Source organism: Bombyx mandarina, chromosome 04, assembly GCF_030267445.1.
Source record: "Bombyx mandarina strain Sakado chromosome 04, ASM3026744v2".
Classification (NCBI taxonomy): Eukaryota; Metazoa; Arthropoda; class Insecta; order Lepidoptera; family Bombycidae; genus Bombyx; species Bombyx mandarina.
Window position 1 is genome coordinate 5,315,182 of NC_143211.1, and position 16,364 is coordinate 5,331,545.

The window sequence follows — 16,364 nt, forward strand, 5'->3', positions numbered from 1 at the left end:
ATCTGTGCGGCCAGTCGTCTATCGCAGCACGAACGAGGTCCATGTCAATATCGGCGGCTGCCTTAATCAAGGATGTCTTGAGTGACTCCAAATTGGGATGAGGCTTTGAGCATGCCTTTTCCTCCAAGTGTTGCCATATCTTGTAATCTAACGGATTCAAATCTGGACTGGAGGCGGGCCAGTCTTCGTGTCGGATGAAGTCGATTTCACGCGCCGCCAGCCAATCTTGTGTGCTCTTCGCTCTATGAGCTGGCGCCGAATCTTGTTGGAATACCCAGTGCCTGTTATTGAACATGGTATGAGAAACAGGTTCCACAAGGTTCGTCAGGACTGTATTTTGATACACAACTGGATTTGTTTTTACACCTTTCTCACAAAAATGTACCTCTGTTAAGCCCCAATAAGAAACTCCCAACCATACCATGAGCGAGGATGGAAAATGACCTCGTTGGACACGCTGAATACGGTTGCTCGCTTCTTCACTACTGTGTGCGTACACCTTATCATTTTGTTTGTTGTAGCTCTCTTCTACGGTAAAAATTTTTTCATCCGAAACAAGAATTTCCCGATATTTTTTTCCCGCGTACCGCTTCAACAAAGCGCGGCATCTCTTCAGTCTCAGGTCCATTAGACGAGCATTCAAACGATGTCCTGTTTTTCTTCGACATGCCCGAAGCCCTAAGTCTTCATTTAACACCCTTTTCACCGTGGTTCTGCTTAACCCCATCTGAAGGGCCAACAGTTTCTGCTTACGTTTGGGATTTCTTTGAATTCGCGCCTTCACAGCTTTTATCACTGCTGGAGTCCTAACAGACCGAGGGCGACCACTTCTTGACCTGTCATCTACACTAGAGTCTTCATTGTATCGTTTGATGGTACGATAAACGAATCTTTTGGTTATATTAAAATTTTTCAGTATGTTAAAAATTTGAATTGGCGCGTAACCGCAACGATGCAACGCAATAACTGCAACACGGTCTTCTTTAAGCATCCACTCCATATTTAAAAATGAGTAAAATTCTAAAAGTATACATTTTTATTTTCATGAACAATTCGAAATTCGAATTCAATAATCTTTTTTGTGGCCAGCATTCTAAAAGAAAAGTTTTTACTGTGTGACAATACTTATGACCTGACTAGTTATATTACGGGTTTATTATTATCATAATATAGACTAGTAAATCCAAATGCAAATGCATATTGTGATCGAAAGCAGATGTGAGTCTTTGCATACATTTGCATTTTACGGCAGGGCTTATTGTAAGCCAACACTACCCGTGTGGACCCGTGGGCAAAACCAAAGTATCTATTTCTGCAGCGCGAAACAGTCATAATTCCTGTTTCTAGGATATGAAAGAAGCGTTATACATTACTATTGAGGCTTCGACAAAATAGGACAATCTTTAAATATTGTAGATTTTTAATTTATTATTGGTTTAAAAAAAATAATAAATACAACGATATGAAATCAAAAGTCAAACCCGCTGAGATTTGTTTGATCGAATCTTTCTGTGACTATAGGCTCAAATAATTTCATTTTATTTCCAGGATACGAACGATATGTAGCAAACGTAAAATTTTAATTATCATGAAAAAAATACCTACTGATGTTCGATATTCTTAATGATCTTAGAAGTTATAACAATTATGTAGGGACCACAAATGTCCCCATAGCAACTATTAATATGTATGTGTTAGCGATAATTATATTGCAGAGATGCTACGTCAGTATCGGGATTGTCGGGCTGCCGATAACACGTTAGGTTGTAATCCCCGTGGTAGGCTACTGGAGAGGTGGGCGAATGCGGCCGGCCTCTGTCTGATGAATAGAGGGTCGGTTGCGACGTGCGTGCGGTGGCAGGGCGAGTCTATTGTGGACGTTACGTTCGCAAGCCCGGCCATCGCGCGCCGTATCCGCGACTGGAGGGTTTTGGAGGGGGCGGAGACGCCGTCAGATCACCGATATATTCGGTTTGATCTCTCCGCCCGCTCCGCAGTCGCGGACGTCCACGGGGACCACCCCCGTGGTGCGTCCCGATCATTCCCCAAGTGGGCACTGAAGCGCCTGAATAAGGAGCTCCTGATGGAAGCCTCTACGGTGGCGGCGTGGGCGCCCATGCGTCCACACCCGGTGGAGGTCGAGGGAGAGGCAGGGTGGTTCCGGGACACGATGCGTCGCATCTGTGATGCGTCGATGCCCCGGATCGGCCCTCGACTTCCTAATCGCCAGGCGTACTGGTGGTCGCCCGAAATTGCACAACTCCGCGTGGAGTGCGTTCGGGCGAGGCGCGAGTGCGCCAGGCATCGCCGCCGCCGCCTGCCGCGGCGCAATGATCCGGTTGCGTTCGCCATCAGAAGAGCCAAGAACCAACACATGGAGGGTCTCCTGGAGACGCTGGATGAGGATCCGTGGGGGCGGCCCTATCATATGGTGCGCAATAAAATGCGCCCATGGGCCCCCCCGATCACGGAGCGTCTCCAGCCTCGGCAGCTGCGGGACATCGTCTCGGCGCTGTTCCCGCAGGAGCGGGAGGGATTTGTTGCTCCCGCTATGCACGCGCCGCCGGAATACGACGGCGAAGCCCCTGCCGAGGTGCCCCATATAACGGGGGCGGAGCTCCGTGTGGCCGTGCGCAAAATGTGCGCGAAGGACACTGCACCCGGCCCGGACGGCGTCCATGGTCGGGTTTGGGCCTTGGCTCTTAGTGCCCTAGGGGACCGACTCTTGAGGCTTTATAACTCCTGCCTCGAGTCGGGACGGTTTCCTTCATCGTGGAGGACGGGCAGACTTGTGCTGTTGAGAAAGGAGGGGCGCCCGGCGGATACGCCGCCGGGTACCGTCCCATCGTGTTGCTGGATGAGGTGGGCAAGCTGCTGGAACGCATTCTGGCGGCCCGTATCATCCAGCATCTGGTCAGGGTGGGACCCGATCTGTCGGCGGAGCAGTATGGCTTCCGAGAGGGCCGCTCAACTGTAGACGCGATCCTTCGCGTGCGGGCCCTCTCGGAGGAGGCCGTGTCCGGGGGTGGGGTTTGGCGGTGTCACTCGATATCGCCAATGCTTTTAACACCCTGCCCTGGTCCGTGATAGGGGGAGCGCTGGAACGACACGGAGTGCCCCCCTACCTTCGCCGCCTGGTGGGTTCCTACTTGGAGGACAGATCGGTCACGTGTACCGGACACGGTGGGATCGTGCACCGGTTCCCGGTCGTGCGCGGTGTTCCACAGGGGTCGGTGCTCGGCCCTCTTTTGTGAAATATCGGGTATGACTGGGTACTGAGGGGTGCCCTCCTCCCGGGCCTAAGCGTAATCTGTTACGCAGACGACACGTTGGTCGTGGCCCGGGGGGGGGGATTTTTGCTGAGTCTGCCCGTCTTGCTACCGCTGGGGTGGCGCATGTCGTCGGCAAAATCAGGAGATTGGGCCTCGACGTGGCGCTCAGTAAATCCGAAGCCATGTGGTTCCACAGGCCCCGGAGAGTGCCACCTATCGATGCCCATATCGTGGTTGGAGGCGTCCGTATCGGGGTCGGGGTGCAGTTGAAGTACCTCGGCCTCATTCTGGACAGTCGTTGGACCTTCCGTGCTCACTTTCAAAATCTGGTCCCTCGTCTGTTGGGGGTGGCCGGCACGTTAAGCCGGCTTCTTCCCAACGTTGGGGGGCCTGACCAGGTGACGCGCCGTCTCTATACAGGGGTGGTGCGATCAATGGCCCTATACGGGGCGCCCGTGTGGGGCCAGTCCCTGGCCGTGGGGGTAGCGAAGCTGCTGCAACGGCCGCAACGCACCATCGCGGTTAGGGTCATCCGCGGCTATCGCACCATCTCCTTCGAGGCGGCGTGTGTACTGGCTGGGACGCCGCCTTGGGTTCTGGAAGCGGAGGCGCTCGCCGCTGACTATCAGTGGCGGGCTGATCTTCGTGCACGGGGCGTGGCACGTCCCAGCCCCAGTGTGGTCAGAGCGCGGAGGGCCCAATCTCGGCGGTCCGTGCTGGAGTCATGGTCCAAACGGCTGGCCGATCCTTCGGCTGGTCGTAAGACCGTCGAGGCGATTCGCCCGGTTCTTGTGAATTGGGTGAATCGTGACAGAGGACGCCTCACTTTCCGGCTCACGCAGGTGCTCACTGGGCATGGTTGCTTCGGTGAGTTCCTGCACCGGATCGGAGCCGAGCTGACGGCAGAGTGCCACCATTATGGTTGCGACTTGGACACGGCGGAGCACACGCTCTTCGCCTGCCCCGCATGGGAGGGGTAGCGCCGTGTCCTTGTCGCAAAAATAGGAAACGACTTGTCGTTGCCGGGTGTTGTGGCATCAATGCTCGGTGACGACGAGTCGTGGAAGGCGATGCTCGACTTCTGCGAGTGCACCATCTCGCAGAAGGAGGCGGCGGGGCGCGTGCGAGACGCGCAGGCCCGCCGCCGTCGAGCGGGGGCCAGGGAGGCGGATTTCGCCCAAGCCCTGGCCTTCTAAGTGTTTCGGGTCTCTCTCATATGTCGGCCTGGGGACCGGCGAAGGGGACCTAAGAAGACGACGTGCAAGCTGCTCTGCACGCGTTTTATGCAAGAGCGTCCGGGTGATGGAAGGCCGGCTATCCTCAACCCACGCTGGTTCTGACCCAGCGGGGTATTCCGAGGGTAGACTATTCTAACCGGCGCCATCTAGGCGGGCTTCGGATAGTCTGCCGACCGAGAGGACTGGTGGTCGTGGCGCCGACGACCGCCAGTCCGGCGTCCCGAGGGGGAGGGTGATGGGAGAGATGTGCTCCGCACTAAACGCTTCACTTTCCCCCCATTGCCTTTTCATGAGTTCTGTCTCATGCGAGGTTTGGATGCTGGTTGTTGAGCGACAGGAGGTTTTAGTCGGTTCAACATGCCCCGCCCTCCATCCCCAGTGGAGGGCGGAAGTCCGGAAAAAAAAAAGGTTATAATCCCAATATACTTTAGTCACTTAACTGAACACGTGTCTTATTAATCCTTGCCCGATATAGAGACTCAACAGGTAAAACATACATTTATGTACGGTTTTAAACAGAAATTCTTAACATCGTATTGACATGTCGAGTACTGATATCCCAATAGGACACTTGAGTTTATAACGCCCTTGGAGACAGTTTGATACACATACGCAAGCAACATTACCGTCACAAACGCAATTCAAAATGCGTATGAATTTTATCTTATCTCGCTGATAAATCTATCGAACTTTCAGTTCAGTTGCCGGAACCTGTTTTTATACATCGGTTCACATTAACAACCGTATTAAAAATCGAACCTTTTAAATGTATTACCAATACCTATCTATACATATAAATAAAATTGGAATATCTGTTTATAATACTGAAATGACCGCTTTTTACTATATATGCATATGAATATATACACGGTACATACAACAAAATAGCATTTTTTACAATTTTTTGTCTGTCTGTCTGTCTGTTTGTTTCGGCTAATCTCTGAAACGGCTGGACCGATTTTGACGAGACTTTCACTGATAGGTAGCTGATGATAGAAGGAGTAACTTAGGCTAGCATTTTTTAGACTAGCTTCGCCCCGCGGCGTCACCCGCCGTACGACCATAACCGCGGGTATCATCGGGGACTCAGCTATCATAAATAATAAAATGTAACGTTTCCGAAGCGAAGCGAGGGCGGGTCGCTAGTTAGAAATAAATGACCTGAATGAAAACTTTTTACTTTCAGTGTAGGTCTAGGTTAGTGAGCGCCAGGAAACTTGGCTGACGAGACCATGAGACGAGACCATGTGGCTCTTGAAAGCGTATCACAGAAGAATGTTACGGACTTCATTATAGGTTCATAAGCGAATAAAATAGACTTTCCCGAAATGGCACAGCGGAGGCATATCACAGAACTTTTTTCGGTTGATTTCCGTCCTACCTTAAAGAGTTCTTTGTACTCTCCTGAATAAGTCCTCAGCGGAGAGGTGTGGGAGTTTTTCGTAGATTTACCGCGTGAGGAAAAAAAAAGGTTTAGAATCGCATGGTTTGCGACCTCAAAACGATATCATTAGACAAGACAAATTAGAGACAAAATAAACGTAATTATACATACATTGTAATTATACAATGCTCTTAATCTATATATTATATAAAAATAAATTGCTGTTCGTTAGTTTCGCTAAAACTCGTGAACGGCTGGACCCATTTGGCTAATTTTGGTCTTGAATTATTTGTGGAAGTCCAGAGAAGGTTTAAAAGGTAGGTAGGTAGGTAAATATGAAAATGCTCGGAATTAAATAAAAATAACAATTGTGTTTTTCCTTTGGTGTGTCCCCCGTCGGACGGGTTCCTTTTGTTTGTTTTAAGTTTATTTTATATAAAAGTTTAGGTCTTTTATTTATCGATTGAGGCACTACGAAGTCTGCCGGGTCAGCTAGTTGTTGGATAAATATAAGATTCGCGAACATTTGATATTTTTTTTAAATGGCTGTCGATAAAGTGAACTACAAATCGATTGGCACTAAAGCATCATCTTAAAACTGGTAACTTGGTATTTAAATGTATTATGTTTATGTGGGACGGGGTGACATTAATAGTACCGTGACTCTATCTTCTTCGTATCAGCCCACAGATGTCCACTGCTGAACATAGGCCTCTCCTAAACCTCGCCACAAAGACCGGTCCTGCGCTGCCTGCATCCAGCGGATCCCCGCGAACCTCAATAGGCCGTCGGTCCATCTTGTGGGAGGCCTACCCACGCTACGTCTTCCGGTACGTGTACCCTATACTTGATACTTATTCAAGCACGAATAAAAACGACCTACGGTAGTTGATTTTTATAATACGATGCTATTCGTTTATAGTTGAAGACGCTCGTGTTCACGTCCGGTAATGCGTACAGTATTTCCTTTAAAAAATTTAACATACGAATTCTGCGAGATTTTAACAATGGCATAGTCAGTGGTATCGCTTGATACAGAGTACACCAGGCGTATTTTCGTTTAGACCACGACGACCACAAATGGTTCCTGACGTGCCAACTGCCCTAAAAAGATCCACTCAGAATGTAAACAGCACGTGAACACAACAAGTCATGGTGGCCTAAAGGATAAGAAGCCCGATAAGACGATATGAATTCGTATAGAGTGATACGACTGAGCCAGGGTTCAAATCCCACAGGCGGGTGCCATTTTTGAACGTACTACCTAATAATGACCTCCACAGTAAAAGAATAACTTCGTGAAATAACATGTGTAATGGCACAGACACGTACCACCATCCCGCCTATTTCTACGCAATAGTATAAGCAATGTATTTTTAAACAAAAAGCAAACAACTAACTTTAAAAAAATCCATTCTGTAACGTCGTAATGATAATGTAAGTCGCTAGTGGAACTAATGCGTTCATACCACGACGTCACTAGCGAAAATAAAATATATTTTGGTCAAAGCATCGCGATCTATAATTATCACACCTCTAATAGGAAGGAAAAATTTAGATACGTAACATTATAATGGCATAGATGGCCAGTGTCACGCAACAGCCTTCTCGAAGTAAATGTTGCGATCGAGCTGAATCGCAGTAGACTATTATGTACACATTACGATATTAATACCTATATGACAAATACTTCCGCCTGCATTAGTTGCCCCCTGACACATTTTTTTTTTTAAATTAGTTTCACACAACTGGATAAAATCTGCACACATAAACATTGAACTTATTTACATAAAATAATACATTGTAGAATTCACCCTATTGGGTGTGAACACATCTTGCTTAAGAGCGTTTGTGCTTAAGATAAAAATATCGTTAACTAATATTAAATTAAGACAAAGAAAACAAAAAAGGAAAAACTGCATATACAAACTTACAAAAAAACAATAAAAATAAAAAATTAACAGAGGGAAATTAATGTTCAATAGAAATCAAAATAAATGTGGTTGGTCTACAGCTCGGTGTGGATCACGGAACTTAAATTTATTTTAAGTGAGGCTAGAGAAGCATGGCAAACAAGTATGTCGATTTCATCACGTATACTATTTGACAGGGAAGTCATACGATAGACAGGAGAGTGCTGGCCAAGATTACTTTTGATTTTTGGGAGGTGGAAAAAATTCCGATTACATAAGCGGTTGCCCAAGCGCGGTACGCTTAAATGAATACGTTCAAGTATTACTGGTGAGTCTATTATGCTGTGTACAAGCTTGTAAAGGAACACAATATCAGCTGCTTTACGTCGTGCGCTTAATGACTGCATCCGATAGAACGAAAGGCGTTCCTTATATGATTTGAGTTGGTGACACTTATTATCATTAAAAGCGAGATGATAAAGGAACCGTTTTTGGATTCTTTCTATCCTGTTTGCATGTACTTGATAGCCGGGGCTCCAGACTGTACAACAATATTCCAAAATGCTTCGTACAATCGTATTATAAATAAGAATAGTTAAACTAGGTTGCTTGAAATATTTTCATTTGTCTATTTATGAAACCAGAAAGCCGAGAGGTCCTGCTAATTATGTTATCAATATGGGATCTGAAGCTCAATGAGCTATTCAAGATTATGCCCAAGTCCCGAACAGTATTGACTTCTTGAAGGGGTGTGTTGTTTATGAAGTATGTGGCTTAAAACGGAACCCTCTTTCTTGTAAATTTAATAAAATTACAGTTTTGTAAATTTAAGTGCATGTAATTCTGCGTACTCCATTTGTAAATCGCATTGATATCAGCCTGAAAGCCATTGTATCCGAATGGTCTTCAACAGCACGATACACTTTTAAGTCATCAGCGTATAATTTAAATTTAGATTGGATGACATGCTTAATGTTATTGATGTAGACTAGGAAACTAACTTTAGCTAAGAATAAAACACTTTTTTTATTCTTAGCTAAAGGCAGACGATCTAACGACCGACCTGTGTGCTTACTGCGAGTTTCTTAACGATCTCTATAGCGTAAAATTTAACTCAAATTTGTGTGTAGTTCGAACAGCGCCCTTAACGGCAAACGTTCCAACTCCATACTAATTTGAGTGAACTTTTACGCTATCGAGAACGTTAAAAAACTCGCACTAAGCATAATAAGAAACTACAACGTGAAAGCGGTTGCTAATCCTAGACTTAAAATTGAAGTTTCAATTGCACTATCCTGCTGTACTCTTCAAACTAAATACCATGGTTGCTTCCTGCATATACCAAGTTTAACTTGATAGGCTTTTTCTTAATATATATGAGAATGAATCGCTTAAGAAGTTCATTTTAGTATCACAATTTTTTGTTTGTTATTTAGTCGATTGCGATATTGAAGACGATTTAAAACGAAACGTCATCGTGATAATCTAGTCAATGATCACTGCCAAATAGTAATGCCGTATACACACTGCACGTACCATAAAATCACATCAACCCGAAAAAATATAAGATTCTAATATATACCTTATTCAAAAATTCTTTAGTCGATTCATTAGTCATTTATTTAAACAAAGTTCAATGGCTACTTTGATCGCTCGTTAGCAGCGACACAAGTAAACCAAGTGCGTTTGACGTCAAGAATAATAATTATTTTTTCGTATTGAACATAGCGGAGTTACAATTAATTAAAAAGGCAATTACGATATGAATTCTAAAGCCACGAACATTATTGTTTTCAAATCAAAAGGGACTTATGTAAAGATTGCAAATATTTTTATTTAACAAACTCTTGGAACAGTTTCTAATTTTAAACATTTTCTTATATTACAGCGGTGTTGATCTTCCGTAACATTTTTAAATGTAGATAGCTACACAAGTTTAACATAATACATAAAGGTCTCTTCAAAAATGTTGATAGAAATTGGATCAATAAAAAGCTTAAGCAAAAAGAAGTGCATCACTCTTTATTGAATAAATTGTCAATTGTCGATTGAATTCTTTCTTCCTATTGAGAAAGGTTAAAATTAAAGGTTAATAAAAACATTAGTACTCGTACATATTGATAATAAACAACTTACCTCGTCCAATAAAAATAGAATAGAAGCGACGGCACGCACGTTGCGATTGAATCTCAATTCTAGATACTGAAACAAAAATGAAGAAATATACACAACGGTCACTCTGTGAAGCGACCTTTATAAAACAAGTTTTGCGTTAGAGAGCAAAGTACATTTTCTCATATCAGCTTGATGGAATACCTAGAACCCAGATTAGATCTAAAACAGGTAACTTCACAAGATAAATTGTTTATCCAAGAAACAATTTGTTTGCGGAAAATCCGTGATTCTTTGATGTGATCTACGATACGATCTACGATATAACATTTCGCTTAGAAATTTGATTGTAAGTTTTACAGTTTTTATGGAATTCGATACCCAAACGCATTATTATTATTTTAATCGAGAACGAACACGTGGTTTTCTATCAACATATACATGCCAAGCATTTATTACAAAATACTTGGAGATTTGTTTTGTTGCTCCTTTTTACTATTAAATCTACACTCTTATGCTAATCAAATCGTGTGAAGAAAGTCAGGCATTAGTTTCAAAGTTCAAAAGACTTTTATTACGACTCACGATTTAAATAACGACCTACTTTATTATGTAACATAAGTTTTACATTATAGTTTAACAAGGTGCCATAACAGAAAAAAACATAATTATACTGACGATTTTTTTCTATTATTGTTTTGATAATCGTCGTTGTTAGTATCGTTGGTCATAAGATCGCGGCCCACATGATGTTAGCCTGTTACGGGAACAAAAAAAAATTTTTTTTATTGCCCTTGTAGACAGACGAGCATACGGCCCACCTGATGGTGAGTGGTTACCGTCGCTCATGGACGTCAGCAATGCCAGGGGTAGAGCCAAGCCGCTGCCTGCCGTTTAATACTCTCCACAAGCCTCGTTTGAAGAAGGACATGTCATAGCGCTCGGGAAACACCGTGGAGGGGACCTCATTGCATAGCCGGATGGTACGTGGCAAAAAAGATCTCTGGAAACGCACTGTGGATGAATGTAGTGGCTCCAGGTAGTATGGATGAACTCTACTCCGGTGGCGGGCGGTGCGATGGTAAAAGCGAGATATCGGTATCATCTCGAACAATTCCTCAGAGCACTCCCCATGGAACATACGGAAAATACCCACATGTAGACATTGGATCGGCGCCGATTGGAAAATCAAACCCGCAAAATTATAATTTGCGTAATTACTGGTGGTAGGATCTCTTGTGAGACCGCGCGGGTAGGTAACACCACCCTGCCTATTTCTGCCGTGAAGCAGTAATGCGCTTCGGTTTGAAGGATGGGGCAGCTGTTGTAACTATACTTGAGACCTTAGAACTTATATCTCAAGGTGGGTGGGCGCATTTTCGTTGAGATGTCTATGGGCTCCAGTAACCACTTAACGCCAGGTGGGCTGTGAGCTCGTCCACCCATCTAAGCAATAAAAAAAAACATTAGCTCGAAATCACGTTTACATCGGTATCAACTATACTATTTTTAGGTTGTCTTATTAATGCGGCTCTGTTGCCTGATTCCGTATAAGAGGGTGGCTTTTTGTATTTCAAATGCTACTACCAATTTTCGAAGCGAAGTAGTTCGCTAACTGCTATTTTATATACTATACGGACTTGAGAAGTTGTCTCAGCCTAGTCTGATGAGATCCAGGGTTGGTTCTCATGAGACATGTATACATTACACAATTTAGAATACATAATGAATTGTATTTATAAATATTCATCTATTAAATTTTTGGGCTGTAAAAAATTGATGGTAACACTCGAAATACAAAAAGCCATCTTCTTATAAGGAATAATGCAACAGGGCCGCATTAATAAAACCTAAAAATAAATTTATAATTAATTTAATAATGTTAATTTAGACAAAAATCTACTCTCGTTTTTATATATATGAAATTCCTTTCTATACCCATGACAGTATGTATGTATGTGAAACGACAACAAACAAACTCATTGTAGAAGGTGTAAAAATATTCTGTAAAGTTCTAAAAATAGTTCTAAAAATTATCTAAAAAGATTTCAATCACAACACACTATAATTTGTCGCTAATCGTTGTATGTTTGATCTGCGGTTAGCTCGTCGCACACATTACCCACAAATGTCGTCACACGTAATAAAGTTTGCGCTCAGCTGAGTTTTATAGAGTTTGCATGTCAGTTTTGGCATACATATGTGTACTATGCTGTTCCGTCTCCTGGTTATGCGTTGTAATTTCATAGAGGCTCTCCATTCCATTATATATCTAGGGGTAAAAGGCAATTTAGTTTAAGCGACATTTCGCCTAAATTAAAGATCTGCTTTATTTGGTATTAGCATCAACAATTCGATGTTTTAAATTGAACTTCAAATAAGTTTACCCCATTAAAATAGCTGAAGAAGTTTTTTGTTGTATGTTTTCCATATTTTAAAATTTAAATAGCTCTCCTGTAAAGTTGCAAAAATGTCGCATAAACCAAATAGCATTTCATCCCTCGATATGTTTTCTTATAGTCTAAAAAAAACTTATAGAATCGATTTACATAAAGACTAATCAGTACAAGAAGAATATAGAGATGTCTTTGTTAAAATCGAAGTGAAACTTATTAGAACCATGGCGCTAGGAAAGTATAGAGATGTCTTTGTTAAAATCGAAGTGAAACTTATTAGTACCATGGTAGTAAATACTTACTTCATACGAAGACGAAAGCCGTAACGTACAGAATACGGGCAAGTAAACTGTAGCTACCACCACACAGCTGAGTGTGACGCCGACGATCACCAACCAGTACTGTGTCCCGTAGTTGTAGATCTCCGCGGGCGTACCCAGGATCGTCACCCCTGACACGTAACTGTTATCAACATTCGTGTCATTCATGGTATATTTTGATTTTTATACTAGCATAGTGTCTTAGAAATCACCACGGGAATTCCACCACTCACCTTGGAAAAGAGGCAAGCCGGTGATAATACATTTGGGAGCCACACTACATCCAATCAGCAGTCATGACGCAATTTATAATTTTCCGTCACAACGGAAGTCGTTCGAAGATGTTATTTGTATAATGTACAGACCATATAACATCTACCTAACAGTATTTCCCATAGATTTTTTTATAATGACACTATATATTAATACGTGAAACAAAAACTTTGTATCCCTTTTTACGAAAATTGCGCGGACGGAGGAGTATGAAATTTTCCACACTTATAGTGAATATAGAGAAGAAGTGCACAACACTAATATTTTTTTTAAATAATTCCTAAAAGATACATTAGATCGATAAAGAAAACATTACACACACTACATACCATGTATTTGACGCACACACGCATGCATACTATACTATTTATTGTCAAGCTTTTGTTTTTGACGTCTGTTGTCAAATTGAGAATAGATTAAATATTATTTGTCTTTGTTAATATTTATTATAGTGTAGTCTTGGCGAAATTTGTGATTATAGTATAAAATACAATCTTACAATTCCAATTAATTATAGTCGAATTTCGACTACTACGGGACCTCTAGTAATGACAAATTAGCATCACTCGATGAGAGTACATCGATATTAATAGATACAAATTGAATCTAGCACCAAAACTGCGCCTTCTCTAAATAATATGTCTTCTTTAACTATGAAGTTGCCGTTTTACAATACTGGCCATTTGAAACCTAATTTATACATGGCTGGCAATTAATTCTAAAATAAATTGAATGTTATTTAAAATATATGGAACTCTATTTTCAAATTTAATCATTTGTTTATTGATTAGTGTTTTATTTTCACCACACTAGTATCTTTTTCATAAATAAGGACAATATAAAAAAACGACTAATTATGTGAACCCAAGTTCCGTGGCGGTAGCAATGGCGCACAAACGGCTCATAATATTAATGACGTGTATGGAGTGAGCGCTAAAAGTGAATGCACCACTCGTCATTGGTCACACTTACAGCATAGAAATTTCGATCTAAAAAATTAACGCCATAGTCGCCCAAAAGCTAAAGTCAACAATGCCAAACTAAAGACGATACTTAATATTCCGGCGACTTAGCAACAGCTTTTAATGTTAGCATCAAAACAATATTCAATACTTTTGGATAATCGCAAGCGGTTATTGTGTAGGTTAGACCTCGGTTCAGCACCTAGGCAATGTCCTAAAGGAAAAGTTACCCCCAAAAACGCCATGCCCACTGTTTGATGGTCTAGCACCTGTCCAATGCATTACAGTTTCTTACAAAATGGCACCAGCATTCCCTGCGGATGTATGCAGTGAAGAACTGAACAGAATTACGGAGAGGCCCCCGACTCTCCGGCCAGTCTTAGTTAACCGCTTGTCCCGGGTCCTATTCGACAAAAATCGACCTCATACGGGTTTACATTTTTGTATACTAAACGGCAATTTCATAGGTGAAGTCCTAATATTTGAAAGTAATTAATTCATCATTATTAAATACAAATCTACGTTGGCTTTTCATAAAAACGATTATGACGTTTTATGATTATGACAACAAAGCGTTGCCACAGACGTGTATTATGGAAACAAATATGTCATTAGATCGTCAATCACAAAAGTTACTACTACCTACTGCTAAATAACCAATTCCTAAATGGAAGTACATAATAAATCAAACGTTTTTCTTTAACTTAAGTTTTGAATATTTAAAAACTTCATTCGGCTATTTCGAATTTTAAAATAGTAAACCAATTTAATTACATTTTTAACACTCGTTGCAAAAGGGTAATTTTTTACTAGTATCTTATTCACTATTCATTTCATCATTTAGAAATGTCTATATTTGTCATGTAATTCTCTAAGCGTACTTTGGAACCGGATGTTGCTTGTGAATTTTTCTGAACTATTCGTCAAAGTCAAAATGTTTAGATAAGTATCGATATGAGATTCTTACAAGATATAAGTTACATTGTAAAACATTTAACTGATTATAGTGAAGTAAGAAGTAGTAATAGTAGTAGAACGAGTAGGTGACATCACTTCTCCCAAAACTGCCGGTATTTGTAGTAATTTACTTGGCGAATTGACGTAACCTTCCCAATAATTCTTATCTTAATTTTTAAACGCCAGGTCCCGTTCCCAAAGAAAGTGATCTCAGAAAGGAGTTGTTTTCTGACCAATTGCAAGCTGACCACATTTAATGGGAAATAAGGGTAAGAACAGAAAGATTCGTTTTGTATTAATGTGAAATTTTTTTTCAACAACAAATGGGTTTATTTTGAAAAGTTTCTCGTTGTAGATTGTTTAATTTACAGCAATATTTAATTGTCATTGAATTAACTTACCTTGCTATAAGCGACATAGCAACTGGGAAAGTAGACATGGCTCTTCCTCCCAGGAGGTAATCCTTGATGTCTAAGACAGCTTTAGTTCTAGATCCAACGGCACTGTACCAAATGCCTCCAGCACATGACGCTGAACACAGCACTCCAAACGCCACATAATCGCCTACCCCAAAACCCCCTTCTTTCATCGTGAAGACCATTTTGATGATTATCTGTTAAAATAAGAATTAAAATTACCAAATTTGAATACATTTGGACAAAACACTTTAATTTGTTGTTTTTAAATTAACGGATTTTCCAGTCTTTCAATTCTAGGATAATCTTCTAAAGATGTTATACTGTGCAGCTAATGAGTCCGCACACGATTATACCATTTCCTGCCTAGTTTTTCCATAAAGCTACCTTAAGCTACTTTTAGCTCGAGAAAAGAGATCGAATAATACTAGCTCGGGATACGTAATCGATTTCGTAAAGTGAAAATTAACGTTAATTTGAATAGTAACAAATGGTATGCTAATGGCGGTATGTATGTAGTTAATATGTTTTGAGACCATTAGCCACTTGTTCTAGGAGACACTAACACTTCGCAATTAGTATATCTATAGAATTTCAAGAGGTCGCACCCTTATAGGTTCAGTCTTACAACTGTACTGTATTTCAATCCTTGGGTAGATACCAGATACTTAGTATGCATCTAAAGTATCTTCGCGCTGCTAAGTATACCTACTTTCATCAAAACATTCACAGCTAGTGTCAAAATAGGCGTTGATATTACTATTGTGACATTTAAAGATTTCGATAACTGCATATTAGCAGGAAGGCTACTCATATGTGCCAATAGAAAGTTTAACAATTCTTATTAAAACGTGAGTTTGAGAATGAGTTAAAACTAGAATAAGTTTTTTTTCAACATCTTAATAACTTTCTTGCGTAATAATGACGTTACGTCTTGGCACTGGGCCATTATTTCCAAATAGGACGGACAAGCAAAGTTACGTACTGGTGTCATAATAAAATAATTTCATATTTTCACTTAATTGAATGGACTAATTACCCTAGATTAAAAAAAAGTAGAATACGATTCTTATTCAAATAAAATCGATATGTTACACGAGTAATGGTCGAATTGGTAGTAG

At 41.5% G+C, this 16,364-nt stretch overlaps 1 protein-coding gene across 1 annotated transcript in view; it reads right to left on the bottom strand.

Moving 5' to 3' along the window:
• The window catches only part of LOC114245875 (sodium-coupled monocarboxylate transporter 1), a 46,812-nt gene that overhangs the window by 17,303 nt on the left and 13,145 nt on the right, over window positions 1-16,364 (bottom strand). Inside the window, exons 2-4 of the mRNA XM_028178182.2 lie at window positions 15,229-15,440; window positions 12,618-12,777; window positions 9,944-10,009 (exon numbers count right to left, since the gene is read on the bottom strand). Coding sequence (XP_028033983.2) covers window positions 9,944-10,009; window positions 12,618-12,777; window positions 15,229-15,428 — 426 coding nt within the window. The 5' untranslated portion in view covers window positions 15,429-15,440. The remainder of the gene's footprint in view (window positions 1-9,943; window positions 10,010-12,617; window positions 12,778-15,228; window positions 15,441-16,364) is intronic.